The 23702-nt window shown below is 30.9% G+C and overlaps 1 protein-coding gene across 3 annotated transcripts in view; it reads right to left on the bottom strand.

The window, feature by feature from the left end:
* The window catches only part of LOC145332324 (uncharacterized protein CG43867-like), a 283573-nt gene that overhangs the window by 47562 nt on the left and 212309 nt on the right, over positions 1-23702 (bottom strand). For all 3 annotated transcript variants that reach the window (XM_080177312.1, XM_080177313.1, XM_080177314.1), the window contains 7 exons: positions 16958-17012; positions 16149-16225; positions 15464-15589; positions 11590-11693; positions 8905-8973; positions 8091-8199; positions 137-292 (listed from right to left, as the gene is read on the bottom strand). In XM_080177312.1, coding sequence (XP_080033438.1) covers positions 137-292; positions 8091-8199; positions 8905-8973; positions 11590-11693; positions 15464-15589; positions 16149-16225; positions 16958-17012 — 696 coding nt within the window. The remainder of the gene's footprint in view (positions 1-136; positions 293-8090; positions 8200-8904; positions 8974-11589; positions 11694-15463; positions 15590-16148; positions 16226-16957; positions 17013-23702) is intronic.

Genomic DNA, 23702 nt, shown 5'->3' with positions numbered 1-23702 from the left:
AACCAACTAATCAAAATTCAATAAAACTCCTCATAGTTGTTCAATTAGCGAATAAGAAAATGTTATTATAAAACTTTAGGTACTAGTGTAATAAACAGGTCAATGTCCCCCCCCCCCCCTGTAAAATCCAAAGTACCTTCTCGTGTTTGTTCAGCGAGTGTTGTAGCTCCGGCAAAATTGGATCGTCAGAGAAAATACTGAATCCTGACAGAGTCGTGCCTCGACACCCAATAAGCTTCGTCAGGGTGGAGCAAAATTCGTCGATTGTTGTAGATCCGTCGAAGCCAACGACCTGAACGAACATTAAAATAAAATGATAAAATTAACACCAGTTTCGTTGGGCCAGTCTTAGGCCCGACCAGGGGTAGCTATTCTAACAATCAATTCTACAAAAAAATCACGAAACCTTTTAAAGTAAGGTGGAAGTATATTTTTATATAATTGAAGAGGGGTGGGTAAGAAGGGGAGGAAAATGGGAAAAAAGTTGAGAGGAAATTTTCCTTTGGAATTGTTTGTCAGAATATCATTCCCTTTTCCCGGAGCCCTGTTTAATTTTGTAAAAAAAATTGGGGGCCAGTGTTCATGCCTTCTCCCTCCCTACATGCATAATCTTGCTTTTTTTATATTTTATTTGTGACCAGCGGCTTCGCCCCTAGCCTCTAGGGGCTTTGCCCCAAGAGGTTTGATCAAACCAATTGTTCGTATTTTAGATTTTTTTAAAAAAATTTAAATTTTAGTTTTAAAAAGAAAACTTTTTTTTGGTGGGGGGGGGGACGGAGTGTCCCACCCCCCCCAAGAAAATAGTTATAAACCTTCCCGGGACTTATGAGAAGCTACCCTGTAAAGGAGAACCCGATCGGTTCAGTGGTTAGCGAGATCCTTCGCTACAAACAGACAAACAAACAGACAGACATCGTTCTACTTTGTATTATAGATAGAAAGCATTACGTAAGTAATACGATGTCTTTTTACATGTGCGTTGAAGTCTTTATAAATATAGAGGCTAAAAAATAATAACATCCTAAAATATGTATTAAGCACTAAAGTTTTTTTTATCTGTATCTTAAGATATCGATAACAAATGAACCCATACATTTTAAGGAAGCTACACATAGGTAACTAGATGGTTTTAGGCTATTTAAGTCTTAAGGTTGGTTTAGGCCCTTTGAATACAGATCCCCTAAATTTGCGTTAGCTTTTTTTACAACCTAGTAACAAACATTCTCTAATAGAGATATTCTAGAGACATACTCTCCTAATTAGCCAATAGGATAAAACTAGAGACACAACCTAGTAACAAACATTATCTAATAGAGATATTCTAGAGACATACTCTCTTAATTAGACAATAGGATAAAACTAGAGTCACAATGCGGTCATAGCTTTTTTCGTTAATTTGGGCATGTTATAATTGTCCTATCGATTTCAAATTTTGCATGGTGATCCCTGTCATAGTAAGGTACAATTTGGAAAGCGTAGCATCTCTATAATTGTTACCAGAAAATCCGTGCGTACATTTGAACATGTTGATTCCTGGGACTACAAAGTGCAATATTATAAGCGAAGCAACTCTATAATCAAATCCAAAAAATGTAAGTATGTCCATAAACATTATCATGGATCAAGCAGTTTTTCAACAAATTTACTTACACTTTTGCTTCGACTCTTGTACATTTATACTGATTATTCAGTTCTGACACTATTCAAGTGTTAATGCCCTTTTGTCCTACCGTTTCAGAGCTTTGCTTTTATAGATGTTGTCATCCTTGTTTAGGATAAAGTTAGCTTTCTAAAAATCTTATCGTCAAAAAATTTAATCACCCGTATCTCGTTTACAACAAACAAAAAATTTGTTTGTCTGCAAGAATTTCTTTTTTAAGTTTGACGAAAAACGGGGTCGTATGGACCATCTAGATATATTATGTCTATTGCTGATACTAAGTGTAAAGTACAAACTTGACTGCAGCAAAACAAAATTAACAATCTTTTGACAGTATGTTGAAATTAAATTTAACAAGGAAGACAGCATCTTTAAAAGCAGGGCTCTTAAATCAGACTATAGGTCTAACGAACAGTAACACATGTAAAAGCAGATATAAAAAAATATAAGTCTAAACTAAATTGTACATACATTTGTTGTAATATTAATATTTCTAGGATCACACAAATGCTTCGCTTATGACATTGTACTTTGTTGTCCTAAGAATCAGTGTTCCAAATATCAAAATAATACAAGATTTACACCATACAAAAAAAAATTTGTCAAATAAGTTAAATTTTTAAATATAAATTCTGATATCGATTGATTAGTTACTACGCTTTCGAAATCGTACCTTTTTATTACGGGAGATTTGAAATTGAAAGGACAATTCTAACATGTCTAAATTAACTATAAGAGCTATCCGTTACGGACTTGCGTATGTTCAAATGGACGAACGGAATGAACGAAAAAAATATTAAAAAGCATCGTTTTAAAAATCTTTTGTCAGTATACTAAAACTATTTTGTTTCTTTTTTTACTTGTAATAATCAGGGGGCCGTGATTCAGAAAATTAATTCTATTTAAAATTGATAAAAATTTGATATTTTTGTGGCGAAATGTCTTGTGATGACAAAAGGGAAATGGGTAAGTAGGGGGGGAGGGGGGGGGGTGATGAAGTGGGTTTAGGGTGAATATTCCCATAGAATTGTTTTTCAGAAGCCTAGTCCCTTGTTCCTGGTAATAGTAAACATCCAAACCCCTTTGCAAAGCTATTCTTTAATCTAAGCAGAAATTTTTAACCAAGTCAATTAAAATTTTAAGGTATGTCTGTTTATTTTAAATGTTATGAAGTTGGTCTGAAGCTTGAAATCTTTATAACTGCTGGACCAATATTGTGGTTCTATTTTATAACTATTTAGGGAAAAGGGAACCTACAACCTTCGAAAAAAAATTCTCAACGAATTTGTTGTCTTGAAAGAAAAGAGAAAGACAATTTTCCACGAAAAAAAAATGATACCAGTTTTATTTGTCGTACCTTCGGCCCATCTGGTCTAACAAAACAGGTTTTGACAAATTTTCCTTTTAATATCCGTGGAAAGCTGTCTATAATACAATGCGAAAAATAACTATCATGACATATTTTTCAGAGAGAGAGGGGAAAATTGTCTGTTTATTTTCGCTAGTCCCCAAAGTTGTATAATGTTTCCTTATTTGTTGGGTTATCAACTTTGGGGACTTTTGGAGAATTTTGATTGGTTGGTTAATCAAGTTAACGTTTTAACCATTTATTTTAATCTAATTTTGAGTATCATCAATGGGGATCAACATGAATTTATCGGCTATTGTCTTATCCCTTTAGATCCCTGCATTTCCTTGCTGTGCTTATTATGGATGTGAATATTCTTGTTCAATTACTTGCAATATTTTCAGACGTATGCATAAACATGGTTATTAAGCAGCGAAACTGCTCTATAACTTGTTTATTTTAATAAGCCTGGCCAATTATCCTATTAATAGCGGCTACCACACGCCCCTAGTGAGCAATTGATGGAAGGGGGGGGGGGAAGTCGACCCCACATTTTTAATTTTAGATTTAAAACGATTTTTTTTATTTCTCTTGGGAGGGAGGAGGTACACTTTCCCTTCCCCCCGACCTATAAAAAGCTTCAGAGGAGAACCATATCGGTCTAGTGGTTGGTGAGATCTTATACTACAAATATTCATCATGCTACTTTTATATAAAAAAATTCTGTAGAATCATTAGGTTTTTGTTTCACCGTTAAATTTCGGTAACCACTGCACCGATTGAGTTTTTAAACTTAGGTCCCAAGATGGGTTTAGGCTATTTATTTTATATTTATATGATTACTATTCTTTACAACTCAACTATTGAACCCATTGGGCTCTCTAATTTAAGAAAAGCTACACATATGCCCTGTGATGGTTTTAGGCTGTTTATATAAATATTTCAGCCTTTGGATTGTTTTGGCTATTTTTCTAGACCCTTCGAATATAAATCCCGTAGATGCTAGGGGCGTAGCCGCTAGTATACTTATATATTTCTTTCCTAGTTTATTAGTAGCGAAGCTACTCTATAATTCGAAATGTCCGTCCGTCTGTCCGTCTGTCCGTCTGTCCGTCTGAGACAAAGTGGGGGAAACGTGATTTTCTCGGCTCATATAAAAGATAGAAAGCTGAATTTTTTAGTGAAGATTCTTATAACATATGCACATCTAATCTATATATTGTTTTGTCCATCCGTCTGTTATTTGGGGTGCTAGATCGATTCCTCGATTTTCTCAACTCCTTTTTAAGATAATGTGCTGAAATTTTCAGGGATTGCTTAAATTTACATTTTACATATTTTACATAAGTTTTATTACGATTTTTATATTAATAGGGGTGCTAGATCGATTCCTAGATTTTTAGGTTTTCTATTCTTTTCTCAATTCCTATTCAGGATTTGCGGCTAAAATTATCAGGGATTGAATATGCTCATATTCTACATATTTCCATAAAGTTTCATAAAGATTTGTTTATAAATTGTGGTGCTAGATCGATTCCTAGATTTTTCATTTTTCGTGCTTGAAAGGTTGCGTGATTTTGAAGTTTTTGTCATTTCCCTATTTTATCAAATATATAGGATGACACTGGTATATTGTAATTATATTCATAATAAACATTCACAATTTCTGAGCTTCGCTACTTATGGATGCTGTCATCCTTGTTTATCTACATTTTTATGATTATTCGCATTCTCGTTGTTTTTTTTTTGCAACAAATTAGCACCATATTTTTCAGTACAAAAGTAACAAAACTGTTTCAGGGATTTAAAGGGATAGTACAATAATATGAAGAGCAGCCCAATTACGATCAACTAAATGACCCCCGTTAGTCAAGATTTAGTAAAAGTACCAAAAGTTTTTAAACGTATTAATGAGAGATTCTGTTTTAACAAGGATGACAACATCCATAAAGCGAAGCTCTGAAACGGTATGACAAACGAATATTAACTCTTGTGGAGTGTCGGAACTAAATATACAAAATATAGATATATAAGTTTTGACAAAGTTATACGTAAATTTGTTGCAAAACTTCTTAAATACAGAATACTGTTTAAGAAAATACTGACATAGACTTGATGCTTTATATTTTGTATCTTATAATATTGTACCTTATTATAATAGGAATCATTACTCTAAAAATCAGACCAATCGGATGATTATATCACAAAAAAATGTTATTAAAAAAATAAAAATCAACATGTTTAAAATGGACATACGGACATTCTGGTAACGATTATAGTGTTGCTACGCTTTTTAATTCGTACCTAACTACTGCAGGAATCAACATGCAAAGTTTAAAATCGATAGGACAAATCTAACATGCCTAAATGAACGAAAAAAGCTATCCGTTACGGATAGACTGACAAACAGACTGACCGACCCTAATTATAGAAAGCTTTGTGGATATTTCATATCCCTCTCCCCCTGGACTATTTAGATGTTTAAGTACACGAGGTACACTTAAACAAGGATGACACATCCATAAAAGCGAAGCACCGAAACGGTAGGACAAACGGACATTAACACTTGTACAGTGTCAGAAATGAATATTCATTAATATAAATGTATAAGAGTCAAAGCAAAATTGTAAGTAAATTTGTTGAAAAACTGCTTGATTCAGGATAATGTTTATGGACATACTAAAATTTTTAGGACTTGATTATAGAGTTGCTTCGCTGATTACATTATACTTTGTTGTCCCAGGAATCAATATAACAAAAATCAGATCAATCGGATGATTAGATCACTTGAAAATTAGTTGTTAAAAAAGTAAAAAAATCAACATGTTTAAAATGAACGTACGGACATTTTGGTGATGATTATAGAGTTGCTACGCTTTCTAAATCTTACCTAACTATTAAAGGAATCACCATGCAAAATTTGAAATCGATAGGACAATTCTAACATGCCTAAATTAACGAAAAAAGCTATCCGTTACGGACGGACCGACCCTAATTATAGAAAAGCTTCGCTTTTAAAAATCACTGTACATTGAAAACAATTTCACAGAAAGAATTGTTTTTCTCTTTTTTTCAATTGAACACACTTCGTTTTTTTCCTCTCATTTTATTTTTTAAAAGTTATGGATAAATAAATTGTGTCTTTTGAAATGGTACACAAAAACTAAAATTTTAAGTAAAAATATTTCGCATACTGGCAGCCACAGGAACCATAGAAAAATCCAGGTATACCCAAGAACACTTTTAAAGGTGCCTAAAAAATACTAAATCAAACTTTTTTGTTGTCTATAAATTCTAAATAATGTATAACATTAAAATGTAATTATTTTCTTTCTATTTATTTTTAAAAGCAAAGTTCGGTCAGCTTTTTTCGTTAATTTATGCATGTTAGAATTGTTACATCAATTTCATATTAGTTTTGATGATTCCTGTAACAATTAGGTACAATTTAGAAAGCGTAGAAACTCAAATAATGTTACCAGAAAGCACGTACTTCAATTTTAATCATGCTGATTTTTAAAAGCGAAGCTTTTCTATAATTAGGGTCGTCCGTACGTCCGTCCGAGATAGTTAGCTTTTATTCGTTAATTTAAGCATGCTAGAATTGTCCTATCGATTTCAAACTATGCATGGTGATTTCTGTAGTAGTTAGGTACGATTTAGAAAGCGTAGCAACTCTATAATCATTACCGAAATGTCCGTACGTCCATTTTAAACATGTTGATTTTTTTAACTTTTTTAAATAGCCTTTTTCGTTAATTTAGGCATGGTTTAATTGTCCTATCGATTTCAAATTTTGCATGGTAATTCCTGTAATAGTTAGGTACGATTTAGAAAGCGTAGCAACTCTATAATCATTACCAGAATGTCCGTACGTCCATTTTAAACATGTTGATTTTTCTACTTTTTAACAACAAATTTTTATATGATCTAATTTTCCGTTTGATCTGATATTTGGTATATTGATTCCTGGGACAACAGAGAACAATATTTTAAGCGAAGCAACTTTATAATCAAGCCCTAAAGATGTAAGTATGTCCATAAACATTATCCTGTATCAAGTAGTTTTTCAACAAATTTACTTACAATTTTGCTTCGAATCTTATACTTTTATATTCTGATTATTCAGTTCAGACAAGTATTAATGTCCGTTTGTCCTACCGTTTCAGTGCTTCGCTTTTATGGATGTTGTCATCCTTGTTTTTTTTACTTTTTTGCCAACAGCTTTTTTTATGATTATTTTATTCGTCTGATTATTAAGAAAATTGATTTCTATGAAAACAAGGTACAATAATTTAACCTATAATAATCTCTTTAAGCAAGTACTAAACATGTAAGTATGTACTTAAACTGAATTTTGTTATTGCAGAAAGTTTTTATTTTAAATTTTTATTACTTTACAAGTGATCATGTTCGTTTGTTCTACCGTTTCATCTAAGAGCTTCGTTTAATGAATGTTCTTGTTCTTTGCATTTAATTTTAAAAGTTTCAAAACAAACAGTTAAATATCATTCATAGTAACATTTTTCATTTAGAAGCACTAGAACTGAAACAAAGTATTGTTATAATTAATTAGATTTATAGTCCTTTGTGGCCTGTGGAATTTATTTAATAACAAATTCTATAATTTAGTGCATTTTTAGTATCGCAGCTACTCTATAATTCACTTTGTCCGTCAGTCCGTAACGCTATGGGGTAAACATGATCTTCTCGGCTCCTATTCAAGATAGACGACTGAAATTTTTAGTGAAGATTCCTATGACATATGCCCATCTAATCTATACATTGTTTTGTCCATCTATCTGTTACCTGGGGTGCTAAATCGATTCCTAGATTTTCAAGTTTTTGTGATTTTCTCAATTTCTATTTAAGATGGAAGGCTGAAACTTTCAGCGATTATTTTATTTTACATTCAAAATATTTTCGCTAAGTTTTATTAAGATTTGTTTAAATCGATTCCTAGATTTTTTGTGATTTTCTCTATTCATCTTCACGATTGACGACTGAATTTATCAGGGATTGAATATGCTTTTATTCTACATATTTCCATCAAGTTTTATATCTATCTATCTATCTATCTACCTGGTATGTATTATTAAGAAGGTGTACAGGCACTGCATGTGGTAATGAGTGATGGTGAGGATTTTTCAGTAAAATTGACAATACTTCCAGTCGAGATGGTTTGGCTATCCTAGAAAGAAAATACGTTGAATTAGCTAAAGTAAAGTCAATGTTTTCAAAAACCTTTTTTTGTATCATAGAGAAGCTTTACTGTAAATTATAATCATATCGGTTACTTTTATATAATGACAAATACAAAGTTATTTTGTTATATAATTTATAAAACTGATACCTAAAGTTTTATATTCATGATCTCACATTCGTGACTGAAAGTATCTAAACTTTTTCATTATCTATTTAACAATAAATCGTTCAATCATTTTATCCATTAAGATCCCTAATAAGACCATCGATCCCATTTTATTTTGGAATCTTTCAGTTTTGAAAAAAAAATTTTAATCGAAGTATTTTTTGCCAACGAATAAGACAACGTGGTTAAACAGTATCGCTTCTAAACCTATTAATATCTGGTGGATTAGAACCGGTTCTTAGCCATACTGAAAAATTACATATATCATCGTATTATCCAAGTAACAAATTGTGAATTGATTTATAATTACTTGGATCTTAAACCAGATTATCATGTACTCTTATAAAGTGAAACTTGTAGCTGAATAAAATAAAGGTCCACCCAACCCCCCCAATTTACACCATCGCCTCTTCTCCTACTATTTGAACGAACTTACCAATAAATGACACGGGAAACATCAACCTAAATTGACGACAAGTTTTTCATCTGTCATAATATCCACGTATATTCTGCATCTATTCTTACCTGGGGCCATTATTAACACAGCGTTCCAAAGCCTTGCTACAGTAGGCCGCATATTTGCCTGTCTCACTTCTAAACAGAAATATAATATTTCAGATTTACCTACGTGTCCAGTCCAACTGTCTGTCTGTCTGTCTAACTGTCTATCTATTTGTGTATGTCTAACTGTCTGTATATATGTATGTTTGTCTGTCTACCTGTCTATCTGTCCGCTATCATATCTGTCTTTCTATATGAATGTACAGCATGACCCTCGAAAAAGTAATTTTAAGCATCTGCAGCCCTTATTTCTCAATGAATTATTAAAAAATGCATATGTCCTTGTTCTCCATAGTATTCCACGTAAGTAGATATAAAAATATTTTTTTTACCTCCATTAACACCGGAGATTTTTAGAGCTAAAGTTTTGAAAAAGTGACTGAGAAAAAGAATTTTTTTTTGTTTCTCTTATTTTTTGGATGGTTATATTATGTTTTTCTGGCAACTGAATAATGAGACACAAAGAAAAACAAGTTAACTTAATATTTCTTTTTTATTCCACCAAAAAATATAAATTTTTAATGGCAAAAAATACTACTGAATGAATTGATTATTTGCAAATTTTAGGTTATTTATTAACCCTTATTTATAGAAAAGGATTAATTATGACAGTTGCTCCGCCTACTTTTCTGACATCTCAATTATTTAATAGGGGGTAAATTAAGCTTTTTAGACTAAAAAATCATTATGTTTATTTTTATTTTCTTTATAACTTTTTTGTTATTAAAGTTAGGATTGTGAAACAAAAACAATTTTCCTGCTATATTCATAGAGATTTATTTGGTTTTTTAATCTTAAACAATTTTGCCTAATATGTAAGTTTTTCAAAATATCATTAAACTAAAAAGACTCAAAAAATATGTGTAAAAAAATGCTTTTTACTCAAAAACTAAATTCTTTATTTCATTTTTGTATAAAGTTTCTGCTAGTAACAAAAATAAAAGGATTTCTAGCTTAATTTTGCTAAAAAAGTCGTTTCATGTTAAAAGTTACTTTTTCCTCAGTCACTTTTTCAAAACTTTAGCACTAAAAATCTCCGGTGTTAATGGAGGTAAAAAAAATATTTTTATATCTACTTACGTGGAATACTATAGAGAACAAGGACATATGCATTTTTTAATAATTCATTAAGAAATAAGGGCTGCAGATGCTTAAAAATACTTTTTCGGGGGTCATGCTGTATTTCTGTCTATCTGTCCAGTCCAACTGTCTATCTGTCTGTCTAACTGTCTGTCTATTTATGTATGTCTATCTGTCTGTCTATCTGTCTGTCTGTCTGTCTATCTGTCTGTCTCTCTGTCTGTCTCTCTGTCTGTCTATCTGTCTGTCTATCTGTCTGTCTGTCTATTTGTCTGTCTATATGTCTGTCTATCTGTCTGTCTATCTGTCTGTCTATCTGTCTGTCTATCTGTCTGTCTGTCTATCTATCTATCTATCTATCTATCTATCTATCTATCTATCTATCTATCTATCTATCTATCTATCTATCTATCTATCTATCTATCTATCTATCTATCTATCTATCTATCTATCTATCTATCTATCTATCTATCTATCTGTCTGTCTATCTGTCTGTCTATCTGTCTGTCTATCTGTCTGTCTATCTGTCTGTCTATCTGTATGTCTATCTGTCTGTCTATCTGTCTGTCTATCTGTCTGTCTATCTGTCTGTCTATCTGTTTGTCTGTCTACCTATATATCTATCTGTCCGCCATCATATCTGTCTTTCTATATTAATATATGTCTGTCTATATGTCTGTCCATCTGTATGGCTATATGTATGTCCATCTGTCTCTCTGTCTATTTGTCTATTTTTCTGTCTATCTGTGTGTTTATATGTCTATCTATATATGTATGTCTATCTGTCTAACAGTCTATCTATCTATGTATGACTAATGACTATCTATCTTTCTATCTGTCTGTCTGTATATATGTATGTCTACCTGTCCTTCTAGCTCTCTTTCTACCAGTATGTCTGTATATATGTATGTCTATCTGTCTGTCTAACAGTCTTTCTACCAGTATGTCTTTATATATGTATGTCTATTTGTCCTTCTATCTGTCTTTCTACCAGTATGTCTGTATATATGTATGTCTATTTGTCTGTCTAAATGTCTTTCTATTATCTCTGTCTATCCAGAGATGTTATTCTTTAGGTATTATACCTAACTGTTAAAGAAATCATCGGATCTACTGCAGTTTACGGTAAAATATTGCTGGTAACGAATATTGCCAGAAATCTATGAATTTTAAAAGCTGCTAGCTGCCAAACGGCTGAACGTACAGATCATACCCGCACACCATTTTAAGCGGCATAAGAAGGCCTACAAATAATCTGGAATAGCCTTGATCCAATGATACACAGGGAAGGCTTCACTGAAGAAAAAATGCGTAAAATAGGCCTTTTTCGCGCATTTCTCTGCACTGCGAGAAAATTATGCATTATTAATTTATGGCTATTCCAGATTTTTTGTAGGCCTTCTTATGCTACTTAAAACAGTGTGCGGGCATGATCTGTACGTTCAGCCGTTTGGCAGCTAGCAGCCTTTAAAATTCATAGGTTTTTTGCAATATTCGTTACCAGCAATATTTTACCGTGAACTGCAGTAGATCCAAATCATCATATATAATTAAAAATAAAAGGCTTACTTTGAATCCTGTGAATTTCTATTGAAATGAGCTCTCAAGAACCAAAGCAGACGCTTATTACGAGGCACAAATATACTAACAGCCAAGGATAACAACATCCAACACTAGATAGATACATAGATTGATAATTAGATGGATAGATACATAGATTAATAATTAGATGGATAGATAGATAGATAGATTATAAATGGTAGATATATATATTATTAGCTAAGGATAACAACATCCAACACTAGATAAATACATAGATAGATAGATAGATTAATAATTAGATGGATAAGTAAATTATAAATGGTAGATAAATATACTAAAAGCCAAAGATAACAACATCCAACACTAGATAGATACATAGATTAATAATTAGATGGATAGATAGATAGATTGAAAATTAGATGGATAGATAGATAGATAAATAGTAGATAAATATACTAACAGCCAAGGATAACAACATCCAACACTAGATAGATACATAGATTAATAATTAGATGGATAGATAGATAGATTGAAAATTAGATGGATAGATAGATAGATAAATAGTAGATAAATATACTAACAGCCAAGGATAACAACATCCAACACTAGATAGATACATAGATTAATAGTTAGATGGATAGATAGATAGATTGAAAATTTGATGGATAGATATATAGATTATAAATGGTAGATATGGTGCATTATTTGCCAAATGTACCACTTTTCTGCACTACCTCTCCGATTTTGTTAATACTCTATATTTTGGTCCGTTAGGTCATTCAAGGATGCTGGATGGCCAAAAAAAAGTTTCAGAGTCCCTGGATGTCTAGATATCTAGCTATCTATGAAGGTAGGTAACAAAAATTTAAAAACACCCATTTTTTCACAATTTTAAAAATTATTTTTTTCATCAATCTTACATCCAATCTATACATTTTATACACCAAAATGATCGTTTATTCATGTAAAAAGCGCACATAATGCTATTTTGGCCAAAACTCTAATTTTACAGGGTGTCCAACAAAAAGTGTATTTTGGATATCTAGCGTAATACCCAAAATACCTGTCCAAAAAAAATCATTTTTTTTTGCTTAAATCCTGTGTTTTATCTGTGTGCATATGTGGTATATAACGGTTCGGACCACCCGGGACTATAAGGTTGTCAAATTTTACTTTGGGACACCCTGTAAATGTGATTTTTGCGTCTGTAGAGCTAAAACTTGGTCCAAATTGGCTATTTTTTTCAAATTACTCTAATATGTGTCTTTGTATGTTTGGCCATAGTGTTTTCTGACCAGATCAATAATTTCATATTTTTTGGACACCCTGTATTTTCAAAAAAAGAGAAAAAAAATTTTAGTTTTTTTAAAATTTTTTTTCTATTTTTAAGTTACTTAAAACTGTCATATAGATACAGATTTTGACTAATAACAATAATATTTGCCTATCTTACAATTTTTTACACTTTTGGGACACCCTGTGCATGTTTTTGAAAAATGATGGTTTTTGCCCATTTTTGGGGGGAAGGAGTCGTTTTAGGGCCATAGACTATTTCTTCATTTTTGTAGAACTTTTCAAGACACATCTTTTGTTATTTATGCAAAAACCGCAAAAACCGAACCGTTTTGCCGTTTTTCACCGCCAAAGGCAGAATTTTTTACGTTTTTTGCCGTTCCCGAGGTTCTAATGTGCATTTGTGGTAAGAAGACGTTGATTTATCAAGATAACTGTGAAAAACTTTTATTTAGGCATTTTAATTTACTAAATTTCATGTGAAGTAAATTTTTTTGTATATCCAACCGATTTTTGTCAAAAGGAATTTCAAATGCACATGATTTATGTTTCTTTTATCACTTATGTTATAGCAATTATTTATGTTATATTCACTTAATTTTCTTGTTTTAACAATTGAAATCCATCTCGACGAAAAACGGTTAGCTGCACAAAAAATTTTACTTAATATGAAATTTAGTAAATTAAATTACCTAAATAAAAGTATTTTAGAGGGATCTTGATAAATCAACGTTTTCTTACCACAAATGCCCATTACAACCTACGGAACGGCAAAAACGTAAAAAAATTTCGCCTTTGGCGATGAATAACGGCAAAACGGTTCGGTTTTTGCGGTTTTTGCAAAAATAACAAATGATGTGTTTTGAAAAGTTCTACAAAATTGAAGAAATAGTCTATGGCCCTAAAACGACTCCTTCCCCCCAAAAATGGGCAAAAACCATCATTTTTCAAAAACATGCACAGGGTGTCCCAAAAGTGTAAAAAATTGTAAAATAGGCAAATATTATTGTTATTAGTCAAAATCTGTATCTATATGACAGTTTTAAGTAACTTAAATAGAAAAAAAAATTAAAAAAAAAACAAAAATTTTTTTTCTCTTTTTTTGAAAATACAGGGTGTCCAAAAATATGAAATTATTGATCTGGTCAGAAAACACTATGGCCAAACATACTAAGACACATATTAGAGTAATTTGAAAAAAATAGCCAATTTGGACCAAGTTTTAGCTCTACAGACGCAAAAATCACATTTACAGGGTGTCCCAAAGTAAAATTTGACAACCTTATAGTCCCGGGTGGTCCGAACCGTTATATACCACATATGCACACAGATAAAACACAGGATTTAAGCAAAAAAAAATGATTTTTTTCGGACAGGTATTTTGGGTATTATGCTAGATATCCAAAATACACTTTTTGTTGGACACCCTGTAAAATTAGAGTTTTGGCCAAAATAGCATTATGTGCGCTTTTTACATGAATAAACGATCATTTTGGTGTATAAAATGTATAGATTGGATGTAAGATTGATGAAAAAATTAATTTTTAAAATTGTGAAAAAATGGGTGTTTTTTACATTTTTGTTACCTACCTTCATAGATAGCTAGATATCTAGACATCCAGGGACTCTGAAACTTTTTTTTGGCCATCCAGCATCCTTGAATGACCCAACGGACCAAAATATAGAGTATTAACAAAATCGGAGAGGTAGTGCAGAAAAGTGGTACATTTGGCAAATAATGCACCATATATATACTAACAGCCAAGGATTACAACATCCAACACTAGATAGATACATAGATTAATAATTAGATGGATAGATAGATAGATTAAAAATTAGATGGATAGATAGATAGATAGATTATAAATGGTAGATATATATATTAATAGCTAAGGATAACAACATATAACACTAGATAGATACATAGATAGATAATTAGATGGATAGATAGATAGATTGAAAATTAGATGAATAGATAGATAGATTGAAAATTTAATGGATAGATAGATAGATTATAAATGGTAGATATATATATTAATAGCTAAGGATAACAACATACAACACTAGATAGATACATAGATTAATAATTAGATGGATAGATAGATAGATTGAAAATTAGATGGATAGATAGATAGATAGATTATAAATGGTAGATAGATAGATAGATACATTCTAGATTAAAAATTAGATGGATAAATAGATAGATTTATAAAAGATTCTTTGGTATAAAGATGAAATGATAGAAAAATAGATTAATAATTATATAGATGGATAGATAACTATATAAATACATAAATAGATAGAAAAATAAATTGATAGCCAGATAGATAGATTTATAATTAGGTAGATATTTAGATAAATAGATAGGTAGATAAATATATATATATAGAGATCAATAGATGAATAGATGGATATATAAATAGATAGATAGACAAATAGATATAAAGGTAAATAGATATATAGGTGAATAGATAGATAGATAAATAAATATATTTTATAATAGATTGATAGATAAATAATTAGATACATATATAGATAGATTACAAAATACATAGATAGATTAATAGATCAATAAATAAAAAAGATAGATAGATAAACAGATAGATACCTGTATATATTGTGTGGATGGAGGGACGGATTTGAATTGTTGTGGGTGGGCAGGTGCCCCCATGGGGCTCTGTGCAGCCCCGCTACCATCGCAGGAGAATATGTGGGAGGCATTCAGTAAGAATCCCTAAACATTACAATTGACGAAGCCTATTTTGTTCCGAATTTGTATCACTTTTGAAAAGTGCGACTCCAGTTACGTCATATTTTTCTTTCCCGAAAAAGGGAAGGGGGAAAGAAAGAAAAAGGGAAGGGGGGAAGAAAAAAGAGATGAGAGAAAAGGGGGTTTTCCCCATCTCTTTTGAAGAGATTTTCTTCCCCCCTTCCCTTTTTCGGGAAAGAAAAATATGACGTAACTGGAGTCGCACTTTTCAAAAGTGATACAAATTCGGAACAAAATGGGCTTCGTCTTACAAATTTGATAGACATCCTAGAGGGGGGTGGGGTAAAATTGTGTGTTTACCCTCATCAAACTTTGAAACTCCTCATTATATCCCCTCAATTTTTTAAAAACATACATTAGATTACACCTCCCGGCGATCTCCTCTTAGAAATTTTTTTTTCAATTTTGAAAATTTGACCCCATGTTTGGCAAGCAATTGACGGCTTTAGAGTTTGACAGATAAACAGACATACATACAAATTTACAGACTTATAGACGGACACACGGACAGTTGCAATATTACCTGGACCCCCTGCCTGACAGGCACTGGACGGCTGGACTGCTTGGCAAGGATGGCCAAAAATTCTGGTTGAAGCTCTGTTCAACAATTAATGATACTCTAGTTATTTATCGCATTATCGTATTATAGACAGCTTTCCGCGGATGTTAAAAATGATAAATTATAAGATTAAAACAAGTTTTTTAAGTCTAGAGAGGTCTAAGGAATGGGCTATTTTTAAGATTTTTATATTAATGTTTGCGGAAAATTGTCTTTTATACAATGCCATACATGATTTTTACAGTATGACGGAGAAAGGGGTTCTAATCCAATCAATATTAATCGTTTTTGAAGCCTTACTGGAAACTTTTTTACTTTAATTGTTACATGGATAAAATTTATCTTGATTAAAAGATTAATTTAGTAGGTATTGACTCTAAATCAATAAAGAAGCAACCCGCGAACGTGGCTTAACATGTAGCGCGCGCATCCGCTCGTCGCCGGGGAGGTGATAGGTTCTACTCTCAAACCAAAACCACTTCATAACTAAAGACGTTAAAAATGATCCCTTCTGTTGCTATGTCAGGTGCGCGAAATAAATAGTAAGATTAGGGGGAAATCCTTGGCTCATAAACAGGCGCAACTCACTACCATGCACAGTTAGGACTTCTCAGACAAAGGTCCTGTAATCAAAATATTGGTTGTCTGATGGATGTTACTTAACCTAATATCCTTGGGTGTTAGAGTATCACACACCACATTACACGAAGGAGAATCCTGCCCTTACGAGGTTATTGGTATTGTCTCTAAATCACTAAAGCATATCATTCCTGGATTAGCAAGGCAAACATCGATGGCATTCTGAACCAATACAACATGATAGTCTATATATGAATAATCAAGTCATATTTTATGTCCTACGCAACATATATAGCAAGGAATCGTAGAAATTTGAAAGCAACATAGATAGTAAGAGATATAAGTTTTCCGGAATTTTAATGTAGGGAGGAGATTTGAAATCTGCATCAAAGGGATAGTTTCACGAAGTGCATTTAAAAAAAAAAATAGTGAACTGTAAGTTTTTTCTATTTTGAATAACGTAGTAGTGCATAATATAAAGTTATTGATTAAAATTAAGAGATTTTACCAGGGATTTTCCTTAAAAAATGAGTTTTTCATTTTTATTTTCAACTTCGTTGCGTGTTATATATGGCAAAAACTTTTTTGTCATAAATACAACTTTAGATAGCATTTACTAGTTAATAGAACTTTAAACTTTTTATACAACAAAATACACATAACAACAAAGAATGACCAATAAAATATTCAGCATGGTACTTAGAGTAGTGATCTTTTTATATGTCTTAGTAGAATATATTACTGCATTTGATAGATATGATTGTGATAAAGAATTTTAACATTGACCTGACCAAACTTTTTTTATTTGACAATATCTAAAAGAGTTAGTGATTTGCAACATAAATTACATGAGAATGGTCTTTTTATATATATTTATGTTGTATGGTTAGTTGGTATTTCCGCGTGAGATAATGTGTATATTGTAAGTAAACCGGACGGTTTTCTTTATTTTTTTAAAAAGAATCTATAGAAAACCTGTCCTATAGTGAACCGGACGTTATTTTTTATGCTTTTTAAGTAACTTGTCCCAAGGGGAACCCCTGTTCAATTTTTTTATAACTCTTGTGAAATATGTGAAAAAAGATTATCTAAAATTGGTGTTTTGGCTATACATATTTGGAAAAAAATAGACCATTCTCATGTAATTTATGTGGCAAATCTCTTTAACTTTTTTCGATATTGTCAAATAAAAAAAAGTTTGGTCTGGTCAATGTTAAAAATTCTTTAACATATAATCATATCTATCCAATGCCTAATATATTCTACTAAGACATATAAAAGTTCACTACTCTAAGTACCTTAACTCTTTAAATACACTTCATAGAACTATCCCTTTTAAGGATTTTTTTATAAAATTCGTTTTTTGTATAATTCTTTATTTAAAAGCGGAAATACATTTTAAGTTAATTAATTTTGACCAATAGGATAGGTGGATTTTAAATTACCTGCACTCTAATTGGTTGAATGATGTACGACATCCAATCAGAGCGCAGATTTTTTAAATCCACCAATCACGGATGCCAAAATTAATTAACTTAATTTATATTTCCGCTTTTAGATAAAGAATTATACAAAAAACGAATTTTATAAAAAATCCTTAAAATTTGATGCAGATTTTAAATCTCCTCCCTACATTAAAATTCCGGGAAACTTATATCTCTTAATAGATAGGTAGCGTATTATTTTTGAAAAAAAACATTAAAAGTGCCACTTGAGACCACTAGGGGCGAAGCCGCTATTATCCATTATTGTAGCAATATATCTGCAAGAAGTAAGTAGATGAACTGAAATTTAATTTCCGGATGTGTACACAGTTTCCGCGGTGTTTCCTCATCCTATCTCAATATTTACTACTAGCTAAAAAATTCAAACTTCCAAAAGAAAATCAAAATTTGAAGGCATAAACGATTTAAACATTATACATTCAAAATTTTAATTTAAAAAAAAATTCTTTTGTAGTTTGAAGTTTTTTTAGCTAGTAGTAAATATTGAGATAGGATGAGGAAACACCGCGGAAACTGTGTACACATTCGGAAATTGAATTTTAGTTCTTCAGTAAGTAGGTAGGTATTAGGGGCAATTATCTCAACTGTTTCCAAAAATATTTTAATTTGTCTTCTTGAAACAAGTTTTTCTTGCATTTTCAGTTGTTAAATGTCCCAGGGATCTAAAGGGATAGGACAATGGTCGATAAATTGATGTAAATCCCCAATGGTAATACACAATATTACCCCTCTTGTAGATTCAGTTAGTGGTTTAAACGTTAGAACACTTAATTTAATGAACCAACCAATAAAAATTAAATAAAAGTCCCCAAAGATGTTGAGTCAACGGATAAGAAACGTTATTTAAAACTTAAACATTCTAATGTGACCTGCCTTTCTGATCTAAAATAATGATACCTATAAATATCTGAGGTGGGTTTTAAAATAATTGCTATACTTCTATAAGAGAAGTAATGCCGCGACAATAAACAGTTTCACGGTATTTTCGCATTTGAAACTGTTTTTAACCTATTTTTTATCATATATCAAAAATATACTATAACACCAGTAGAATCAGACTGCAGAGCCCAAATTTGAATTAAGTCCCCAATAAACTTTTTTGGGGGGATTTAAAAATCAATTTTATATGTTGCTGTGATCATTTTGATGGAAGCAAAAGCATTTTTTAGTTTGGGGTTAAATTGTTTCTTACAGAACAATTTGATGTGATTCAGACTATATCAATACAATAATAAAAACTCTACTCTGTTCGATGCAAATAATTTTTTTCTAAAACAATAATTTATATAGAAGAAATTTAACATTAAAATAAAACATATTATTCTGAAGTCTGAACCAATTAAAAGTCTTGTTTCATTTCAGTTTTTTACAATTCAAAAAAGAGTGTTTTCACAAAGTGACTTATTTCCAATGTAGTTAAATAATTTTTATTTAATTAAAATGAAAAGAATGAAAACTATACACATAAAAGATACATGCTTTTTAAAAATATTAAAAAAAATAAGTTTGAATAATCTTATATTTTATCATATTTGTATATGTGACAAAAAAAATTTGTTGTATTGCGTAAACGTTTGTTGTCATCTTTCACTATTTAACCCTTTACAGCCAATTTTTTTGTGTTTTAAATAAGTGATGGAAAACAAGCACGATAAAGTTAATTCATTGATATATTGTATATAATTAAGTTTTTAATGAATTAATTTAGATGAAATCAAAAGGCCTAATTTTACTCTATACCAGAATACTATATATATGAAGCAAAACACTCTAAAAGCTACGAATTTTACCCAAATAAAAAAAGACCTTTTGCTCTGATCAAAAAAGACCACAGCAACAGTAAAATTAATTTTTAAATCCCCTCAAAAAAGTTTATTGGGGACTTAATTCAAATTTAGGCTCTGCAGTTTAATTCTACTGGTGTCATAGTATATTTTTGATATATGTTTTAAAAATAGGTTAAAAACAGTTTGAAGTGGCCAAGTTAGTATAAAAATAAATGCAAATAAGTACATTTTTCTTTAAAATGCATCTATTTTTATTCTAAATTGACCACTTCGAATGCGAGAATGCCGTGAAATTGTTTATTGTCGCGGTATTAAAAAACAAAGTTTCTAGTTCTCTATATGCATTAAATCAAATAAAAAATGTTCTCCCATCAAAAACTTTGAAAACGATTTATTCCTCAATGATTTTGCCTCCCTTAAATTATTCTAATATCACATGGGGTCTCTCTAAAAGTAAAGATATTGACCAAATAAGAAAACACCAAAAAAGGGCAATAAGGATTATTGTAGGTGCTAATTATAATGCACACACTGAAATTTTGTTTGGACAATCTAAAATCTTAAAATTTGATGATTTGGTAAATTTAAACATTTTAAATTTTATAAGTAAATTTTTTCATAAGAAACTCCCAGAAAGCTTTGATAACATGCTTAAAGTTCTTTCTTCTCAGAGATAAAAAAAGTTACTGGTAAGTATACCTAAAACAAAACATCTTGAATATTTTCTAGCAGTGTCATTTCCAAAACTTTGGAATAACTTGAGAAATGAAATAAGGCTTTCAGACTCTGTAAAGAAATCATTGTCCATGATTAAAAAAGATTATTTTTTTAAATTATAAATCATTTCATTGCAACAAAAGAAAATGCTTTTCCTGTAAGAAATAAAATCTGTACCAACTTCTGTAACTGTAAATAGTTATTTAGTCAACCCACTTAATTATTGATCTATTAAATTTGTGAAAATATCTTTATATAATAAATAATTTTTGTAATTCTCGCTATAAATAAAATAATAAATGAAATCAATTAAAGGGGTAAATTTACGGCCTACTCCAAGGATTAATTACTCCTTGCTATGCAATTTTTAAAATATGATTTTATATGTATATTTAATAATTTAAATGTTTTGCATTAGTTAATAAATTCTATTCTATTTTATTCTATTTCTCATCCTGAAACACGAACAAACGTATAAAAAACGAATTAAAAAACCCACTTCTGTAGATATTGAAATGTTACCATGTTTTATTCAGTTGAAACTGAAATATTTTATTTATTATTGGTATGTTGTTTTTTTTAAAAGCAAAGCTTTTCTATAATTAAAGTCGGTCAGTCAGTCCGTACGCAACAAATAGCTCTTTTCGTTAATTTAGGCATGTTAGAATTGTCCCATCGATTTCAAACTTTGCATGCTGATTCCTATAACAGTTAGGTACGTCTTAGAAATCGTAGCAACTCCATTATCGTTACCAAAAAGTCCGTACGTCCATTTAAAACAAGCTGATTTTTTACATTTTTGAATGGTGAAATTACCCTTTTCATCTGGTTTTTTAATTATTGATTCTAATTACAACAAGGTATAGTATTATAAGCATCTCTATGATCAAGTCCTAAAAATGTCAGTATGTCCTTAAACAGTAACATGTATCTGATAAGTTTTGCCACAATTTACTTACCATTTTGTATAGACATATGCATTAATATTCAGTTTATTCAGTTCTTACACTCTACAAGTGTTAATTCCTAATTTTCAAAACTATACTTCTTTTAATCTACAAACGGGGTAATTTTGTTAAACTTATAGGGGTATACATCACTTTATCGTCCTTTGTCGTATCCCTGTAAATCTACAGGTGCTTTAGGTCTACAACCTTTTTTTACATAAAAAAAATAAATGAGGGAGGTGGGTTATCTTGGAAATTAGCTAATAGTTATTTCTCGCATCGTATTATAAACAGCTTTCCGCGGATATAGAATGTACAATTATAAGATTAAAGCCAGTTTTTTAAGCCCCGAGGAGCCGAAGGTACCGGCTAAAAAAAACTGGTTTTAATCTTATGTTTGTACATTTTTATATTCGTAGAAAGCTGGAAAAATATGATGCTAGACATAGTTTTTTCGTATGGATAAGAACCGGTTCCTATCCACCGGATTCGAATGAATACAAGAAAACAAATGTTATTCTATACCTATATGAGCGATTACTTTTTCTGTTTTTTACCTTATGAATTATTTTCGACAGATTTTTTTATAAAATGGCTTGCTTTATTGCATCAAGATCCATGACAGATCTATATAGGAAATAAACGTCTATATATGAGCTCGAGTCTTCCAATGGTAGAGTGTTTAATACTCATAGTGGTCCAATAATCCATAATAAACTCTCATTGACCAGAACGATAAGACCCATTATTTTACTCTATGAAGAATAAATTCCTTTCTTTTATTTAATGTTGCTATTTGAATTATATTAAAGTATTAAATTTCTATTCATAAAATAGAAAATTTAAATTTCTAAAATAGTAAATCAAAGAAAACTTAGTTTTAAAATAATTTGATACTGGCGATACGTGCGTAATGTGGTCAGATATTAAACTAAAATTTTACATTTAAATACACATTTTAACCCTTTCAGGACAATAATTTGAAACAAAAAAATACTAGGATCCTAAAATATTTTAAAGAAAGAGAGACAAAATTATAAATACGGTTTTAAATAAAAATAATAAAATTTAAAAAAAGATGGAAGGAAAGGGAAGTGAGAAAGAGGGACATTTAATCTTTAAAAAATGATGCAAAAACGAATATTCAGGGATATGAAAATGGAAGAAAAAGATTAATATTCAATCTAGCCTATAGCGGTATAATTTTAGAACGCCACCTCTAGTATTCTAATAACAGAGAGGAAAGTGACATTTGGCTCTTTATTACACTAGTCCCCAAAGTGTTATAATAAAGTTTTCTCTTTCGTTGGCTTAACAACTTTGAGGACTTTTATTGAACTTTGACTCGTTGGTTGAGTGTCTAAACGTTTCAACCACTATTTGTAATTTTGTGTATCATCATGGGGTGGGGGACGGGGGGGGATGTATATCAACTAATTGGGCATTGTCTTATCCCTTTAGGGCTCTGGATTTTGTGACAAAAATGGATATTTGTAAAGTAGCTGCGACCCTAATTTTATGACAATCGATATACAGTGTGTTTTTTTTATGAGAACTTTTTTGAAAGCAATTTTACCCCACTTATAGCTATTAGAATTTAATGATTAATGGCTTATTTTCTTCGTTTTTATAACCATTTATAGAACTTTAAAAAATATTCCAGTTTTTATTAAAAAAGTACAGCAAAATCAAAAATTCAAAACCTAGGTGTCAACATCTAAAAATGGTTTTAGCGCATTTTTCTCATGCTCAAATCTTCTACCCTTTGCAAGAATGGCTGCAAAACGCTTCAAACTTGAGATATAGAGTTAAAAATTGATACAGATACTTTTGGGGACATGTACTAGAACATATCAAAGTTTGAAGGCCATATCTCAACCAGGGAGGGAGTTCTGGCCCCCAAAAGTGGACTACTGAAAATCCAATTTTTTTCTTGCAAAGGGTAGAAGATTTGAGCTTCAGAAAAATGCGCTAAAACCTTTT

The sequence above is a fragment of the Acartia tonsa genome, chromosome 11 (genome assembly GCF_053477335.1).
Source record: "Acartia tonsa isolate MP-2025a chromosome 11, ASM5347733v1, whole genome shotgun sequence".
Taxonomy (NCBI): domain Eukaryota; kingdom Metazoa; phylum Arthropoda; class Copepoda; order Calanoida; family Acartiidae; genus Acartia; species Acartia tonsa.
This window is presented reverse-complemented; position numbering and strand designations above follow the sequence as displayed.